This window comes from Oncorhynchus mykiss, chromosome 18, assembly GCF_057628025.1.
Source record: "Oncorhynchus mykiss isolate SJ-2025 chromosome 18, ASM5762802v1, whole genome shotgun sequence".
NCBI lineage: Eukaryota > Metazoa > Chordata > Actinopteri > Salmoniformes > Salmonidae > Oncorhynchus > Oncorhynchus mykiss.
This window is the reverse complement of record NC_143039.1, coordinates 75319579-75336383: the sequence shown is the minus strand read 5'-3', so window position 1 is coordinate 75336383 and position 16805 is coordinate 75319579. Positions and strand designations below refer to the sequence as shown.

The following is a 16805-nucleotide window of genomic DNA, read 5'->3' as shown; positions in this document are numbered from 1 at the left end:
TTCCAGGCTCAGCTGTTTTTCCACGGTGTGCATCCTTAAATTCCCTTGTTGTCCCGGCGATATCAGACAGGAGCTACATTTGGTGAACGTGCATGTGTCTGAGGCCTGGTTGGGAGCTGTTTGTTCATATTGACTTTCTTTGCAGTTATTTTTCCCCGGAATGTCACGAGACAATAACACTCCTGTCTCAAGGCCGCTGCATTTGGCAAGCGTCTGGATTGTACCAAACACATTCCAGATTTATTACATAGGTTTCTCTCTTTCTCCCTGTCTTGCTTTCTCCTCTCCTTCTTCGACGACACACTTTCTCTCCTCCCTATTTTTCTTTGAGGTTCAATGCATCTTTCTCCCTCTCCTTCTCCCTCTCCCTCTCCTTCTCCCTCTCCTTCTCCCTCTCCTTCTCCCTCTCCTTCTCCCTCTCCTTCTCCCTCTCCCTCTCCCTCTCCTTCTCCCTCTCCTTCTCCTTCTCCCTCTCCTTCTCCTTCTCCTTCTCCTTCTCCCTCTCCTTCTCCTTCTCCCTCTCCTCCTTCTCCCTCTCCTCCTTCTCCCTCTCCTCCTTCTCCCTCTCCTTCTCCTTCTCCCTCTCCTCCTTCTCCCTCTCCTTCTCCTTCTCCCACTCCCTCTCCTTCTCCTCCCTCTCCCTCCTCTCCCTCCTCTCCCTCTCCCTCTCCCTCCTCTCCCTCTCCCTCTCCCTCTCCCTCTCCCTCTCCCTCTCCCACTCCCTCTCCCTCTCCCTCTCCCTCTCCCACTCCCTCTCTCTCTCTCCCACTCCCTCTCTCTCTCTCTGTTTTTTAAATCTGTATTTTCTTTCTATCCCCTTCTCTCTCTAGGTACCTGGTGAACCTGGGCTGTATCAAGCCTCTGTGTGACCTGTTGACCGTGATGGACAGTAAGATAGTCCAGGTGTCTCTGAACGGTCTGGAGAACATTCTGAGACTGGGAGACCAAGAGGCCAAGCAGGATGCAGGACCCAGTGGTACCGGCATCAACCCCTACTGCTCTCTCATAGAGGAGGCCTATGGTACATACACACACATCAACCCCTACTGCTCTCTCATAGAGGAGGCCCATGGTACACACACACACATCAACCCCTACTGCTCTCTCATAGAGGAGGCCTATGGTACACACACACATCAACCCCTACTGCTCTCTCATAGAGGAGGCCTGTGGTACATACACACACACATCAACCCCTACTGCTCTCTCATAGAGGAGGCCTATGGTACATACACACATCAACCCCTACTGCTCTCTCATAGAGGAGGCCTATGGTACATACACACACATCAACCCCTACTGCTCTCTCATAGAGGAGGCCCATGGTACACACACACACATCAACTCCTACTGCTCTCTCATAGAGGAGGCCTATGGTACACACACACACATCAACCCCTACTGCTCTCTCATAGAGGAGGCCTATGGTACATACACACACACACATCAACCCCTACTGCTCTCTCATAGAGGAGGCCTATGGTACGTACACACATCAACCCCTACTGCTCTCTCATAGAGGAGGCCCATGGTACACACACACACATCAACCCCTACTGCTCTCTCATAGAGGAGGCCTATGGTACATACACACACACACATCAACCCCTACTGCTCTCTCATAGAGGAGGCCTGTGGTACATACACACATCAACCCCTACTGCTCTCTCATAGAGGAGGCCTATGGTACACACACACACATCAACCCCAACTGCTCTCTCATAGAGGAGGCCTATGGTACATACACACATCAACCCCTACTGCTCTCTCATAGAGGAGGCCTATGGTACATACACACATCAACCCCTACTGCTCTCTCATAGAGGAGGCCTATGGTACACACACACATCAACCCCTACTGCTCTCTCATAGAGGCCTATGGTACACACACACACATCAACCCCTACTGCTCTCTCATAGAGGAGGCCTGTGGTACATACACACACACACATCAACCCCAACTGCTCTCTCATAGAGGAGGCCTGTGGTACATACACACATCAACCCCTACTGCTCTCTCATAGAGGCCTATGGTACATACACACATCAACCCCTACTGCTCTCTCATAGAGGAGGCCTATGGTACATACAGTGCATTTGGAAAGTATTCAGACCCCTTGACTTTTTCCACATTTTGTTACGTTAAGTTTTTTTTTACCCTTCAATCTACACACAGTACCCCGTAACGACAAAGCAAAAAAAAAAAAAGTTTTGAAATTTTAGCAAATTATATCAAACTTTTTTTTTTTTTTACTGAAATATCACATTTATATAAGTATTCAGACCCTTCACTCAGTACTTTGTTGAAGCACCTTTGGCAGTGATTACAGCCTCAAGTCTTCTTGGGTATGACGCTACAAGCTTGTATTTGGAGAGTTTCTCCCATTCTTCTCTGTAGATCCTCTCAAGCTCTGTCAGGTTGGATGGGGAGTTTCTCCCATTCTTCTCTGTAGATCCTCTCAAGCTCTGTCAGGTTGGATGGGGAGTTTCTCCCATTCTTCTCTGCAGATCCTCTCAAGCTCTGTCAGGTTGGATGGGGAGTTTCTCCCATTCTTCTCTGCAGATCCTCTCAAGCTCTGTCAGGTTGGATGGGGAGTTTCTCCCATTCTTCTCTGTAGATCCTCTCAAGCTCTGTCAGGTTGGATGGGGAGTTTCTCCCATTCTTCTCTGCAGATCCTCTCAAGCTCTGTCAGGTTGGATGGGGAGTTTCTCCCATTCTTCTCTGTAGATCCTCTCAAGCTCTGTCAGGTTGGATGGGGAGCGTCGCTGCACTGCTATTTTCAGGTCTCTCTAGAGATGTTAGATCGTGTTCAAGTCCAGGCTCTGGCGGGGACACTCAAGGACATTCAGAGACTTGTCCCGAAGCCACTCCTGCGTTATCTTGGCTGTGCTTAGGATCGTTGTCCTGTTGGAAAGTGAACCTTTGTCCCAGTCTGAGGTACTGAGCACTCTGGTGCAGGTTTTCATCAAGGTTCTCTGTTCTTTGCTCTGTTCATCTTTCCCTGGATCCTGACTAGTCTCCCAGTCCCTGCCGCTGAAAAACATCCCCACAGCATGATGCTGCCATCACCATGCTTCACCGTAGGGATGGTGCCAGGTTTCCTCCAGACGTGACGCTTGGCATTCAGGCCAGAGTTCAGTCTTGGTTTCATCAGACCAGAGAATCTGGTTTCTCGTCGTCTGAGAGTCCTTTAGATGCTTTTTGGCAAACTCCAAGCGGGCTGTCATGTGCCTTTTACTGAGGAGTGGCATCCGTCTGGCCACTCGACCATAAAGGCCTGATTGGTGGAGTGCTGCAGAGATGGTTCTCCTTCTGGAAGGTTCTCCCATCTCCATCGAAGAACTCAGGAGCTCTGTTAGAGTGACCATCAGGTTCTTGGTCACCTCCCTGACCAAGGCTCTTCTCCCCGATTTGCTCAGTTTGGCTGGGCGGCCAGCTCTAGGAAGAGTCTTGGTGGTTCCAAACTTCTTCCATTTAAGAATGATGGGAGGCCACTGTGTTCTTGGGGACCTTCAATGCTGCAGAATTTTTTTTGGTACCCTTCCCCACATCTGTACCTCAACACAATCCTGTTTTGGAGCTCTACGGACAATTCCTTTCGACCTCATGGCTTGGTTTTTGCTCTGACATGCACTGTCAACTGTAGGACATTATATAGACAGGCGTGTGCCTTTTACAAATCATGTCCAATCAATTGAATTTACCACAGGTGGACTCCAATCAAGTTTTAGAAACATCTCAAGGATGATCAATGGAAACAGGATGCACCTGAGTTCAATTCAAGAGTCTCATAGCAAAGGTTCTGAATACTTATGTAAATAAGCTCTCTTTTTAAAAATGTTTTTTTTATACATTTGCAAACATTAATATAAACCTATTTTTGCTTTGTCATTATGGGGTATTGTGTGAATTATTGTATTTAATCCATGTTAGAATAAGGCTGTAACATAACACTGTGGAAAAAGTCAAGGGGTCTGAATACTTTCTCAATGCACTGTTATATACAAACACCTTCATATAGTACATGAACACACACACATACAGGACACACACACACACATACAGGACACACACATACAGGACACACACACACACACACACACACACAGGGGAGACACATACAGGACACACACACACATACAGGACACACACACACACACAGGGGAGACACATACAGGACACACACACACATACAGGACACACACACACACACAGGGGAGACACATACAGGACACACACACACACACACACACACACAGGGGAGACACATACAGGACACACCCACACATACAGGACACACACACACACACACACACACACACACACAGGGGAGACACATACAGGACACACATACACATACACACACACACACACACACACAGGGGAGACACATACAGGACACACATACACATACACACACACACACACACACACACACACACACACACACACACACACACACACACAGGGGAGACACATACAGGACACACATACACACACACACACACACACACAGGGGAGACACATACAGGACACACACACACATACAGGACACACACACACACACACACACAGGGGAGACACATACAGGACACACACACACATACAGGACACACACACACACACACACACACAGGGGAGACACATACAGGACACACACACACATACATAAACTCAGCAAAAAAAGAAACGTCCTCACTGTCAACTGCGTTTATTTTCAGCAAACTGAACATGTGTAAATATTTGTATGAACATAAGATTCAACAACTGAGACATAAACTGAACAAGTTCCACAGACATGTGACTAACAGAAATGGAGTAATGTGTCCCTGAACAAAGGGGAGGTCAAAATCAAAAGTAACAGTCAGTATCTGGTGTGGCCACCAGCTGCATTAAGTACTGCAGTGCATCTCCTCATGGACTGCACCAGATTTCCCAGTTCTTGCTGTGAGATGTTACCCCACTCTTCCACCAAAGCACCTGCAAGTTCCCGGACATTTCTGGGGGGGAATGGCCCTAGCCCTCACCCTTCGATCCAACAGGTCCCATACGTGCTCAATGGGATTGGGATCCGGGCCCTTCGTTGGCCATGGCAGAACACTGACATTCCTGGGCATCTTTCTTTTGGTGTTTTTCAGAGTTAGTAGAAAGGCCTCTTTCGTGTCCTAAGTTTTCATAACTGTGACCTTAATTGCCTACCGTCTGTAAGCTGTTAGTATCTTAACGACCGTTCCACAGGTGCATGTTCATGAATTGTTTATTTGTCATTGAACGAGCAAGGGAAACAGTGTTTAAACCCTTTACAATGAAGATCTGTGACGTTATTTGGATTTATACGAATTATCTTTGAAAGACAAGGTCCTGAAAAGGGGACGTTTCTTTTTTTTGCTGAGTTTACATACAGGACACACACACACACACACACAGGACATACATACATACAGGGCACACACTTACATAATCTTCAAATCAAATCTAATTTTATTTGTCACATACACATGGTTAGCAGATGTTAATGCGAGTGTAGCGAAATGCTTGTGCTTCTAGTTCCGACAATGCAGTAATAACCAACAAGTAATCTAACTAACAATTCCAAAACTACTACACTTACATAATCTACCATGTGAATGAATAGATCATCTCTCTCCATCTCTAGGTCTGGATAAGATCGAGTTCCTTCAGAGCCATGAGAACCAAGAGATCTACCAGAAGGCCTTTGATCTGATAGAGCACTACTTTGGAGTGGAGGAGGAGGACCAGAACCTGGCTCCTCCGGTGGACCAGGCCAATCAGCAGTTCCTCTTCCCCCAGCAGGAGGCACCCATGGAGGGCTTTCAGCTATAACGCCCTCCCTGTCCTCTGGTTCTCATCTGGTTCACCAACCATCACTCATACCCATGGAGGAGTTTCAGATGAAACATCCACCCCCTTATCCTCATACCCATGGAGGAGTTTCAGATGAAACATCCACCCCCTTATCCTCGCCCCATGGAGGAATTTGGCATATAATCAGTCCCCTCCATGTCCCCTCCACCCTCCATGTCCAACCATTGCCCCATCCTCTATACCCAGCCTGAGCCCAAGGGGCTAGTTTTAGCCCCAACAGATGAAGGGTGGAGGTGACACATCCCCCACCTGTGAAGCAATGACCTTATCCACCTTATATCCTCCACCCCCATGGAAGGTAGAGCGTTGTCCTCTCCCTCCTTTCCCATGGAAGGCTTTACAGATTTAACTATCCAACCTATATTTACAGTCTTTGAGCTGGCTTTACCTACCCTAACAGATCAGACGCTTCTAACGGAATGCCACGTCTCGGCGGTAGAGCCAATAGGAGACCTGAACTCAACCCGCTTGACCTGACGATAAAACAAAGCTCTTCCTGATCAGTGATCACACAACCAGGGCCGAGGTTTGGTCCAGTCCAGGTTTCGGCAATGCACAGATACAATAATAGATACACCGCCAGTGCTGTTGATACCCTGATTCTTCTGACCGTAACGGCGTTTTGATTTGGTTTGGTTATTAGTGCTTCCTGTCTGCCCATAGGGGATGTCCTCCTTCGGGATGTAGGGATTTGATAGGTCAAACCTGACCAGTGGGAGAGATGTGTTTTTTTTATTTAATTTTTACCCAGCTCCTTTACGACAATTATCTTCCTAGTCCTTGTCTGTTTCCCCTCGTTTTAGCTTTTATCAACCCTGTGTTTCTCTCTGTGACTTGTTCTAAAACGTACTGCATCTACATGCACCACCTGAAGACTGAAGTGTCCCAGGACAGAAGAATGGCCTCTCTCTCTACTGTTAACAATAAAACAATCCGGATGTATTCTCAACTCAGAGGCCAAACTCTCATTCGTATTGGTTTCTGTCTATATCGGACATACAGGGTTCCACTAAGCAATTCTGGGGATTCTTAGGAATTCTAGAACTATGGTTTGAAGTGTAGAGCCAAGGTTCTCCCCTTCTCGAACTAACTGTCCTTTCTCTACAATGTTTTTTTTTTTTTTGAACTTTTAGTTTTGTGCTTGTGGAGGAGGAGCATGTTGGGATCTGAATCGTAAAATCAGGAAACCGTCTGAGGCTAAGGGAGGATGTTGATTGGGGAAGGGAAGGGGGGGGGGGGGGGGGGGCTGTGAGGGGGAAGGGAGTATAGGTGTGTGGGGATATTGAAAGATATATAAAGTGACCTAGGTTACTAGCTTGATCCGAGCTTGATTATAACTAGCAATATAATGTTTGTTGTGTTGCCGTGTTCTTAGGTTTGAATTATGAAGTGATTGTAAATGTTTAAACAGCACACCGCTAAGGGAGGGGGGGGCGCTAGCCATAGCTCGAGAATATGTGATTGTCCAAACCAAACGTATTTTTACATATAAATACAGACACTGTCAGATCTCCATTTGGCTTTCGAGGGATCGTTGCTCTTTTATATAGGGATTAGGGATGATTCCTTACTGGGAAAAACACGTGTGCCTCAGTCAAACCTTAGTCAGATGGTAACATCAGATTTATGTAAAAAAAATATATTGGAGTTACTCACACGCATGTCCGGGTTAGGATATGGGCTTTTTTGTTTTTCTTTTGGATTACTCTGACCCCTGGGATGCGTTCCATAGGAGCCTGGCATGCGTTCCAAACGGCACACTATTCCCTATATAGTGCACTACTTCTGACCCTATGGGCCTATGGGCTCTGGCCAAAAGCTGTGTAATATATATATATATATATATATAGTGTGCCATTTGGGACTTGACCCTGGGGTAAATATATGTTTGTGCTGGCTGAGTTGCCCACCCCCCCCCCCCGGTGTGTCTGTGGTAGGATTTGCATGGTGTTTCTATTGCCTTACCTACTGTCACGAAGTATCCCTTTGCCAAACACCTGGTAGTACACACCTGGTAGTACACACCTCTCGTGTGAGAGAGGATGGTGGGGTGACGGAGGTGGGAGAGGCAGGGAGCGGGAGAGGGGCAGGGTGGGAGAGGAGGAAGGGGGGGGTGAGGGAGGTGGGAGAGGCAGGGGGCGGGAGAGAGGCAGGGTGGGAGAGGAGGAAGAGAGGAGGCTGGGGAGTGCCGTAATTTAGGTCTTTAGAAAATCTAACAATATATAAGAATTTCATGTCCCATTGAGAAGAGAAAGTACAGGGGGCAGAGTTTATCACATATTAGATGGTATAGTTGAGGGGGCAGAGTTTATCACATATTAGATGGTATTGCTCAGGGGGCAGAGTTTATCACATATTAGATGGTATTTTTCAGGGGGCAGTTATCACATATTAGTGGCGGTGAGGTAATACCATCTATCATCTGGTTGACGGTGAGGTAATACCATCTATCATCTAGTTGGCGGTGAGGTAATACCATCTATCATCTAGTTGGCGGTGAGGTAATACCATCTATCATCTAGTTGGCGGTGAGGTAATACCATCTATCATCTAGTTGGCGGTGAGGTAATATCATCTATCATCTAGTTGGCGGTGAGGTAATACCATCTATCATCTAGTTGGCGGTGAGGTAATACCATCTATCATCTAGTTGGCGGTGAGGTAATACCATCTATCATCTAGTAGGCGGTGAGGTAATACCATCTATCATCTAGTAGGCGGTGAGGTAATACCATCTATCATCTAGTTGGCGGTGAGGTAATACCATCTATCATCTAGTTGGCGGTGAGGTAATACCATCTATCATCTAGTTGGCGGTGAGGTAATACCATCTATCATCTAGTTGACGGTGAGGTAATACCATCTATCATCTAGTAGGCGGTGAGGTAATACCATCTATCATCTAGTTGGCGGTGAGGTAATACCATCTATCATCTAGTAGGCGGTGAGGTAATACCATCTATCATCTAGTTGGCGGTGAGGTAATACCATCTATCATCTAGTTGGCGGTGAGGTAATACCATCTATCATCTAGTTGGCGGTGAGGTAATACCATCTATCATCTAGTTGGCGGTGAGGTAATACCATCATCTATCATCTAGTTGGCGGTGAGGTAATAAATGGTATTATCTAGTTGGTGGTGAGGTAATAGTGTGGTTATTGAGTGTAAGGTTACATCTGATATCAGTTGTTGTTTTTGCGTTCTACTGTTGAATCCTCCAACCAGGCTTTCTGTAAAACGGGAATTTGAGGTAAGTTACTGCAACTCTGCCGTGTTTAAAAGAAATGGGAATGAGAACTTGTAATGTTCCATGGGTCATTGTGATGGGGATAAGTACTAGGTATCGTTGTGATGGGGATAAGTACTAGGTATCATTGTGATGGGGATAAGTACTAGGTATTGGTGTGATGGGGATAAGTACTAGGTATCGTTGTGATGGGGATAAGTACTAGGTATCATTGTGATGGGGATAAATACTAGTTATCATTGTGATGGGGATAAGTACTAGGTATCGTTGTGATGGGGATAAGTACTAGGTATCATTGTGATGGGGATAAGTACTAGGTATTGGTGTGATGGGGATAAGTACTAGGTATCGTTGTGATGGGGATAAGTACTAGGTATCATTTTGATGGGGATAAGTACTAGGTATTGTTGTGATGGGGATACGTACTAGGAATCGTTGTGATGGGGATATGTACTAGGTATCATTGTGATGGGGATATGTACTAGGTATCATTGTGATGGGGATATGTACTAGGTATCATTGTGATGGGGATATGTACTAGGAATCATTGATGGGGATAAGTACTAGGAATCATTGTGATGGCGGATATGTACTAGGAATCATTGTGATGGGGGATATGTACTAGGAATCATTGTGATGGGGGATATGTACTAGGTATCATTGTGATGGGGATATGTACTAGGTATCATTGTGATGTGGATAAGTACTAGGAATCGTTGTGATGGGGATAAGTACTAGGTATCGTTGTGATGGGATAAGTACTAGGTATCGTTGTGATGGGATAAGTACTAGGTATCGTTGTGATGGGATAAGTACTAGGTATCGTTGTGATGGGATAAGTACTAGGTATCGTTGTGATGGGATAAGTACTAGGTATCGTTGTGATGGGATAAGTACTAGGTATCGTTGTGATGGGGATAAGTACTAGGTATCGTTGTGATGGGGATAAGTACTAGGTATCATGATGATGGGGATAAGTACTAGGTATCATTGGTATAGTAATATGTACTAGGTATCATGATGATGGGGATAAATACTAGGTATTGATGTGTATTATTCTAGAGAGTCTCTGGTCAGAGGTAGAGGCCACTCGTTTTGACACCTAGAGTGTCTCTGTGGTCAGAGGTAGAGGCCACTCGTTTTGACACCTAGAGAGTCTCTGGTCAGGTAGAGGCCACTCGTTTTGACAGGAGCCACGTAGAGAACCTCTATCTCGGACAGCGTGTCATTGGAAATGAGAACGTAGATCTAACGACAACCGGGGTTTGGCAAGGGATACGTCTATTCATTTAGACCGTGACGAACCTAACCGCGGAAATTCTAGTAAAGAGATGTATTTGCACACACACTTCATGCATACATACACCAGAAGACAGTACACTGTACACACGGACGAGTGTTACACAACAAGGGAAAACAACTTCCATAATCCAGTTTATTTTTATTTATTTTTTTGAATGAACATGGGTTTTCCTTCTGTGTTCTATTTCTACAAGGTTTTGGTTTTCTGATGCACTATGTTCATTCAGTGTTTTTTAAATTTGCGTCGTTTTGCCACTTCCTGTTAGGTACTTTTTGAAGTTATGCACTTTGAAAAAAACACGTTTTAAATTCAATAACCCACAGTGCATTGCTCCTATTGAAACGATTAGATGAATACTGGAGGTGGAAGGTATGACACAAAGGATTATTAAAGTGAAACAATCAAATTCACAGCATCATTTCATACCTCTCTTTTTTTTTTTATTTTAAGAATATCAGAGAGAATGTGACATTTCTGGTATTTTTTTCTTGAGGAAGTTTACGGTGTATTTCCTGATATTAAGGAAACCTATTTTCTTCCTCTGCTACATTGACTGAAGATGGTTTGATGTTATGCCCTGAGACACAGATCTAGGATCAGCTTACCTTCAATCATAACCTTAAATATCAATTGGGGGGGGGGGGTGTCAGTTAAAGCTGAACTCAGATCAGTGTCTATGGGTTGAGTGGAGCTTATGGATCCCAAATGTCTGGTAGTGTGACCACTGACTGCAGTTGTGTGAGGGAAGAGACATATATGTCCAATGGTTATATTCCCATCGGCGTCTGGTAGCAGCTTGTTCTGTGGAACCATCCATTTCCCCTTGTGGAGTTGAACCGACTGGGTTGAGCTAAATAGTAATAGTATGATTTTTGGTTTGTTTGGTAGCGAAAAAAGTGAATGTGGACTATTTTTTATTTTAAACTTTTCTAAAAGTCTGAAGTGTCTTTTTTGGAAGGATATCTGTAACGCAGCAGGATTTCCTCATTTTTGGGGGGTGACTTCTTCATATGCTAGCTATGAGAGAACCCTTGTCATTGCACCTGTTTATATAGCAAGTCATTCCCTTATGGTTATATTGTCCTACCTGATGTGATGTCTCGGTAGGTTGAGCCTGTGAGGTTGTGAGCCATGACTTTATGCAATGTCTTACTGTATTATATGTTCAACTCTGCAATGAGGATGATTCATGGTCTGCAATGAGGATGATTCATGGTCTGCAATGAGGATGAGTCATGGTCTGCAATGAGGATGATTCATGGTCTGCAATGAGGATGATTCATGGTCTGCAATGAGGATGATTCATGGTCTGCAATGAGGATGATTCATGGTCTGCAATGAGGATGATTCATGGTCTGCAATGATGAGGATGATTCATGGTCTGCAATGATGAGGATGATTCATGGTCTGCAATGAGGATGATTCGTGGTCTGCAATGATGAGGATGATTTATGGTCTGCAGTGATGAGGATGATTTATGGTCTGCGATGAGGATGATTCATGGTCTGCGATGAGGATGATTCATGGTCTGCGATGAGGATGATTCATGGTCTGCGATGAGGATGATTCATGGTCTGCAATGAGGATGATTCATGGTCTGCGATGAGGATGATTCATGGTCTGCAATGAGGATGATTCATGGTCTGCAATGAGGATGATTCATGGTCTGCAATGAGGATGATTCATGGTCTGCAATGAGGATGATTCATGGTCTGCAATGAGGATGATTCATGGTCTGCAATGAGGATGATTCATGGTCTGCAATGAGGATGATTCATGGTCTGCAATGAGGATGATTCATGGTCTGCAATGAGGATGATTCATGGTCTGCAATGAGGATGATTCATGGTCTGCAATGAGGATGATTCATGGTCTGCAATGAGGATGATTCATGGTCTGCAATGAGGATGATTCATGGTCTGCAATGAGGATGATTCATGGTCTGCAATGAGGATGATTTAAGGTCTGCAATGAGGATGATTTAAGGTCTGCAATGATGAGGATGATTCATGGTCTGCAATGATGAGGATGATTTATGGTCTGCAATGAGGATGATTCATGGTCTGCAATGATGAGGATGATTTATGGTCTGCAATGATGCGGATGATTCATGGTTTGCAATGAGGATGATTCATGGTCTGCAATGATGAGGATGATTTATGGTCTGCAATGATGAGGATGATTCATGGTTTGCAATGAGGATGATTCATGGTTTGCAATGATGAGGATGATTTATGGTCTGCAATGATGAGGATGATTTATGGTCTGCAATGATGAGGATGATTTATGGTCTGCAATGAGGATGATTCATGGTCTGCAATGAGGATGATTCATGGTCTGCAGTGACGGTGACTCGTGGTATGCAACGAGGATGATTCATGGTCTGCAGTGACGGTGAGTCGTGGTATGCAACGAGGATGATTCATGGTCTGCAGTGACGGTGAGTCGTGGTATGCAGTGGTTTTGGACACGTTGTGCTTTGGTTGACATGCAAAATGTATTCAAATTTGTTAAGAGACTAAGCTTGGCATTGATCTGACATAGAGCAGCGGGTAATGGTCATAGACTACCGGCTATTTTAGGATTCTGTACACCATGGTTGTCTAAAAGGAAATGGTTGTCCACAGAACAAGTGACCCCCCCCCAAAAAAAAAAACTGACGTTTGAGACTAAATAAATCTAGAAAAGAATGAAACATTAGCTAAATAACTTTCTCTACATCACTAACACGTGAGGCAGCATTTATATATTAGTAGTCTTTGTTTTTTTGGGGTTTTTTTTTTCGGGTGTACTTTTGTGTGCAGTCTATCAACAAAGACTACCAGAATAGTAAGATATTATACAAATCGGTGGATTAAATATATATATTTCTAATTGTGAAGAATGAAAATGCACTCCTTATTCACTGAAGTGCCAATCCTGACCAACTAAAGACTTGAGGTTGATTTAAACGTCTTTTCAGTTGGTTATCATAATCTTTTCTTTCCTTGAATGTGCACGTTTGTAGTGCAAAATACTGTTGTTTTCTTTCTTCTTATCTTCTAGTTCCATGACTTGCCGTGGTTTCTCTAAACAAAGTGGCATTCTTTACTGCTTTTGCACAAAAAAAAAAAAAAAAACTGGGATTGAGTCAGAACAGAGGAATAATTTTAATCGGCAAAAAAAAATATATATATATATTTTATTCTATCGTGGTGATCCGTCTAAAGTGAATAATGATGCTCTTCTCTTCCCTTTGAATGTATTGTTTTCACTGTTCAGACCTCACGCTGATGCAACTGCAGGACCCGCCAGTCCAGACATGGGTTTGATTAGAGAAAGGCAGAGCCATCGAGTGTAATTTTAGGCTGAGAACAGACTGCATTCTACATTAGGTCCCTGAGTTATTCCTTAGTCGGGTAATACGGTCTGGAAAAGCTCAGAGCCCAGGCCAATACAGGGCCACGTTCAGTAGCTAAACGTTGCAGATAGAGGAGCCAACGTGATTCATTCTACATTTTTAGAGGCATGTTTGTTCTACATAGCATATTTCTATCTTAATGTTCTAAACTGTTGTGCCCTGCTGAATGGTCTGCTCAACTTGAACTTCCATGTTGGCACGACCCATCTACCCACAAACAACTAACAGCCACATAATGAGTAACCCATCTACCCACAAACAACTAACAGCCACATAATGAGTAACCCATCTACCCACAAACAACTAACAGCCACATAATGAGTAACCCATCTACCCACTAACAGCCACATAATGCACGACCCATCTACCCACAAACAGCTAACAGCCACATAATGAGTAACCCATCTACCCACAAACAGCCACATAATGAGTAACCCATCTACCCACTAACAGCCACATAATGCACGACCCATCTACCCACAAACAGCTAACAGCCACATAATGAGTAACCCATCTACCCACAAACAGCCACATAATGAGTAACCCATCTACCCACAAACAGCCACAATGAGTAACCCATCTACCCACAAACAGCCACATAATGAGTAACCCATCTACCCACAAACAGCCACATAATGAGTAACCCATCTACCCACAAACAGCCACATAATGAGTAACCCATCTACCCACAAACAACTAACAGCTAATTTAAAATGGAGAATACTTTTTTGCCATTGCATGTACATTGACTTGGATATGGAGGGTATATAATTATTATTGGCTGTCCAGACCCAGTCACTCAATCAACCAATCACTTGTCCAGAGACAGCTATCTCTTGATTTAGCACAATGAATCAGAAGCTACATCCTTGGCTGAGAATGAGCCAACCAATCAGAGCTGCAATAGAATATTCTCTAAAAGTCAACCATCCCCAGGGATTCATGTAAGACTGCTCCCAAAAGTGCATCCTATTTCCTCTCTAACGTCCTACTTTTAGAACAGGGGTCCATGGGGCTCTGGTGAAAAGTAGTGCAGTAAATAAGGAATAGACTGTCATTTGGGACAGACAGAACCTTCTTTCCTTCCTCCCTTCCTTCTCCCGCTTCAGTGCAATTAACAGAGCTGAATGAATCCTACACATGCCTAATGATTTCTGCAAAGTGCTGAAATGCTTCATATGGCAATAGTAGAAGGGACAGGAGGTTTTTCCTGACCAGGAGAAAATCAAAATGTTATTTGAGACATGCGTCCAATACACCAGGTGTAGATCTTACAGTGAAATGCTTACTAGCCCTTAACCAGTTTTAAGAAGAAAGTGTTTAAAGTATTTATTTACTAAAATGACTGTGTCCCAAATGGCATAAATATTCCCTATAGCAGGGGTATTTTCTCTTCTACTTGATAATTAATTGCACACATCTGGTGTCTCAGGTCTAAATCAGTTCCTGGTTAGAGGGGAATCACCCACCTGGTGTCCAGGTCTAAATCAGGCCCTGATTAGAGGGGAATCACCCTCCTGGTGTCCCAGGTCTAAATCAGTCCCTGGTTAGAGGGGAATCACCCATCTGGTGTCCCAGGTCTAAATCAGTCCCTGATTAGAGGGGAATCACCCATCTGGTGTCCCAGGTCTAAATCAGTCCCTGGTTAGAGGGGAATCACCCACCTGGTGTCCCAGGTCTAAATCAGTCCCTGGTTAGAGGGGAATCACCCATCTGGTGTCCCAGGTCTAAATCAGTCCCTGGTTAGAGGGGAATCACCCACCTGGTGTCCCAGGTCTAAATCAGTCCCTGGTTAGAGGGGAATCACCCACCTGGTGTCCCAGGTCTAAATCAGTCCCTGGTTAGAGGGGAATCACCCACCTGGTGTCCCAGGTCTAAATCAGTCCCTGGTTATAGGGGAATCTCCCACCTGGTGTCCCAGGTCTAAATCAGTCCCTGGTTAGAGGGGAATCTCCCACCTGGTGTCCCAGGTCTAAATCAGTCCCTGATTAGAAGGGAACAATGAAATAGTGCAGTGAAACTGGCTTCGAGGTCCAGCGTTGAGTTTGAGGGCCCTATATAGTGCACTACTTTTGACCAGAAACCTATTGGCCCATGGTCAAAAGTAGTGCACTATAAATGGAATAGGGTGCCATTTGGGATCAAAAGTAGTGCACTATATAGGGAATAGGGTGCCATTTGGGAGGGCCTACTGGGTTGTGGTTATTTGCTCTAGTGTTTCCCTGTCAGGCCCTATGGTCGGGAATAACTCCTACCCAGAGGCAAAGATTTGAGAAAAAAAAATAAAGATAACATTTAAATGGGACTTTTCTTGTCGTCCGTCCTAGATCCTGTAAATGTGTATATCTCCGAAAATCCCAAGCCACGCCTTTTAGTGCTCGGCTTTGTCAAAATAATGCTCTCTGTTCTACAATGGTTTACAATGCAACACGTTTGTAAAGTATTTTTCACATGTCATAACTGACCAGTCTTGGCGTTGACTCTTCGATCCTCTCATTTTATCTTTCGCAAAATGTATTTATTTCTAAAAACAAATATTTTACTTTACTTACTTACTTTATTATTTTTATTTTATTTTTTAGCTTTCGATAACCCATCTTGTACTGTGACTTGACTTGACCGACGGTATGAATGAGTGACACAACTGATACGCTTCAACGGAACATGACACAAGAATACATAAACAACAACAAAAATGCATTAACAAATATTGGAAATGTGTACAAGTGAAAAGTTGTGGAAACTGTAAGATATATAATATATATATATTAAAACAAATGTTGCAACCCTTTTAATGTCTGTTGATTTTCCATTGCTTGTACATGTTTTGAATGACAAAAAAGATACCAACATGTGAATGCATTTTGCTTCTGTATGTGTGAGAAGAAACTACACTGAACCAAAAATATAAACGCAACATGTGAAGTGTTGGTCCCATGTTTCACGAGCTGAAATAAAAGATCCCAG

The 16805-nt window shown here is 44.2% G+C and overlaps 1 protein-coding gene across 8 annotated transcripts in view; it reads left to right on the top strand.

Annotated features, from left to right (window-relative positions):
• kpna6 (karyopherin alpha 6 (importin alpha 7)) overlaps window positions 1–16629 on the top strand; it is a 33518-nt gene extending 16889 nt beyond the window's left edge. For 2 of the 8 annotated variants that reach the window (XM_090209420.1, XM_090209412.1), the window contains 3 exons: window positions 831–1021; window positions 5658–11918; window positions 12425–16629. In XM_090209420.1, coding sequence (XP_090065546.1) covers window positions 831–1021; window positions 5658–5845 — 379 coding nt within the window. In that variant the 3' untranslated portion in view covers window positions 5846–11918; window positions 12425–16629. The remainder of the gene's footprint in view (window positions 1–830; window positions 1022–5657; window positions 11919–12424) is intronic. The other 6 variants (XM_090209416.1, XM_090209413.1, XM_090209414.1 and 3 more) reach the window with 6 other exon arrangements.
• The last annotated feature ends 176 nt before the right edge of the window (window positions 16630–16805 follow it).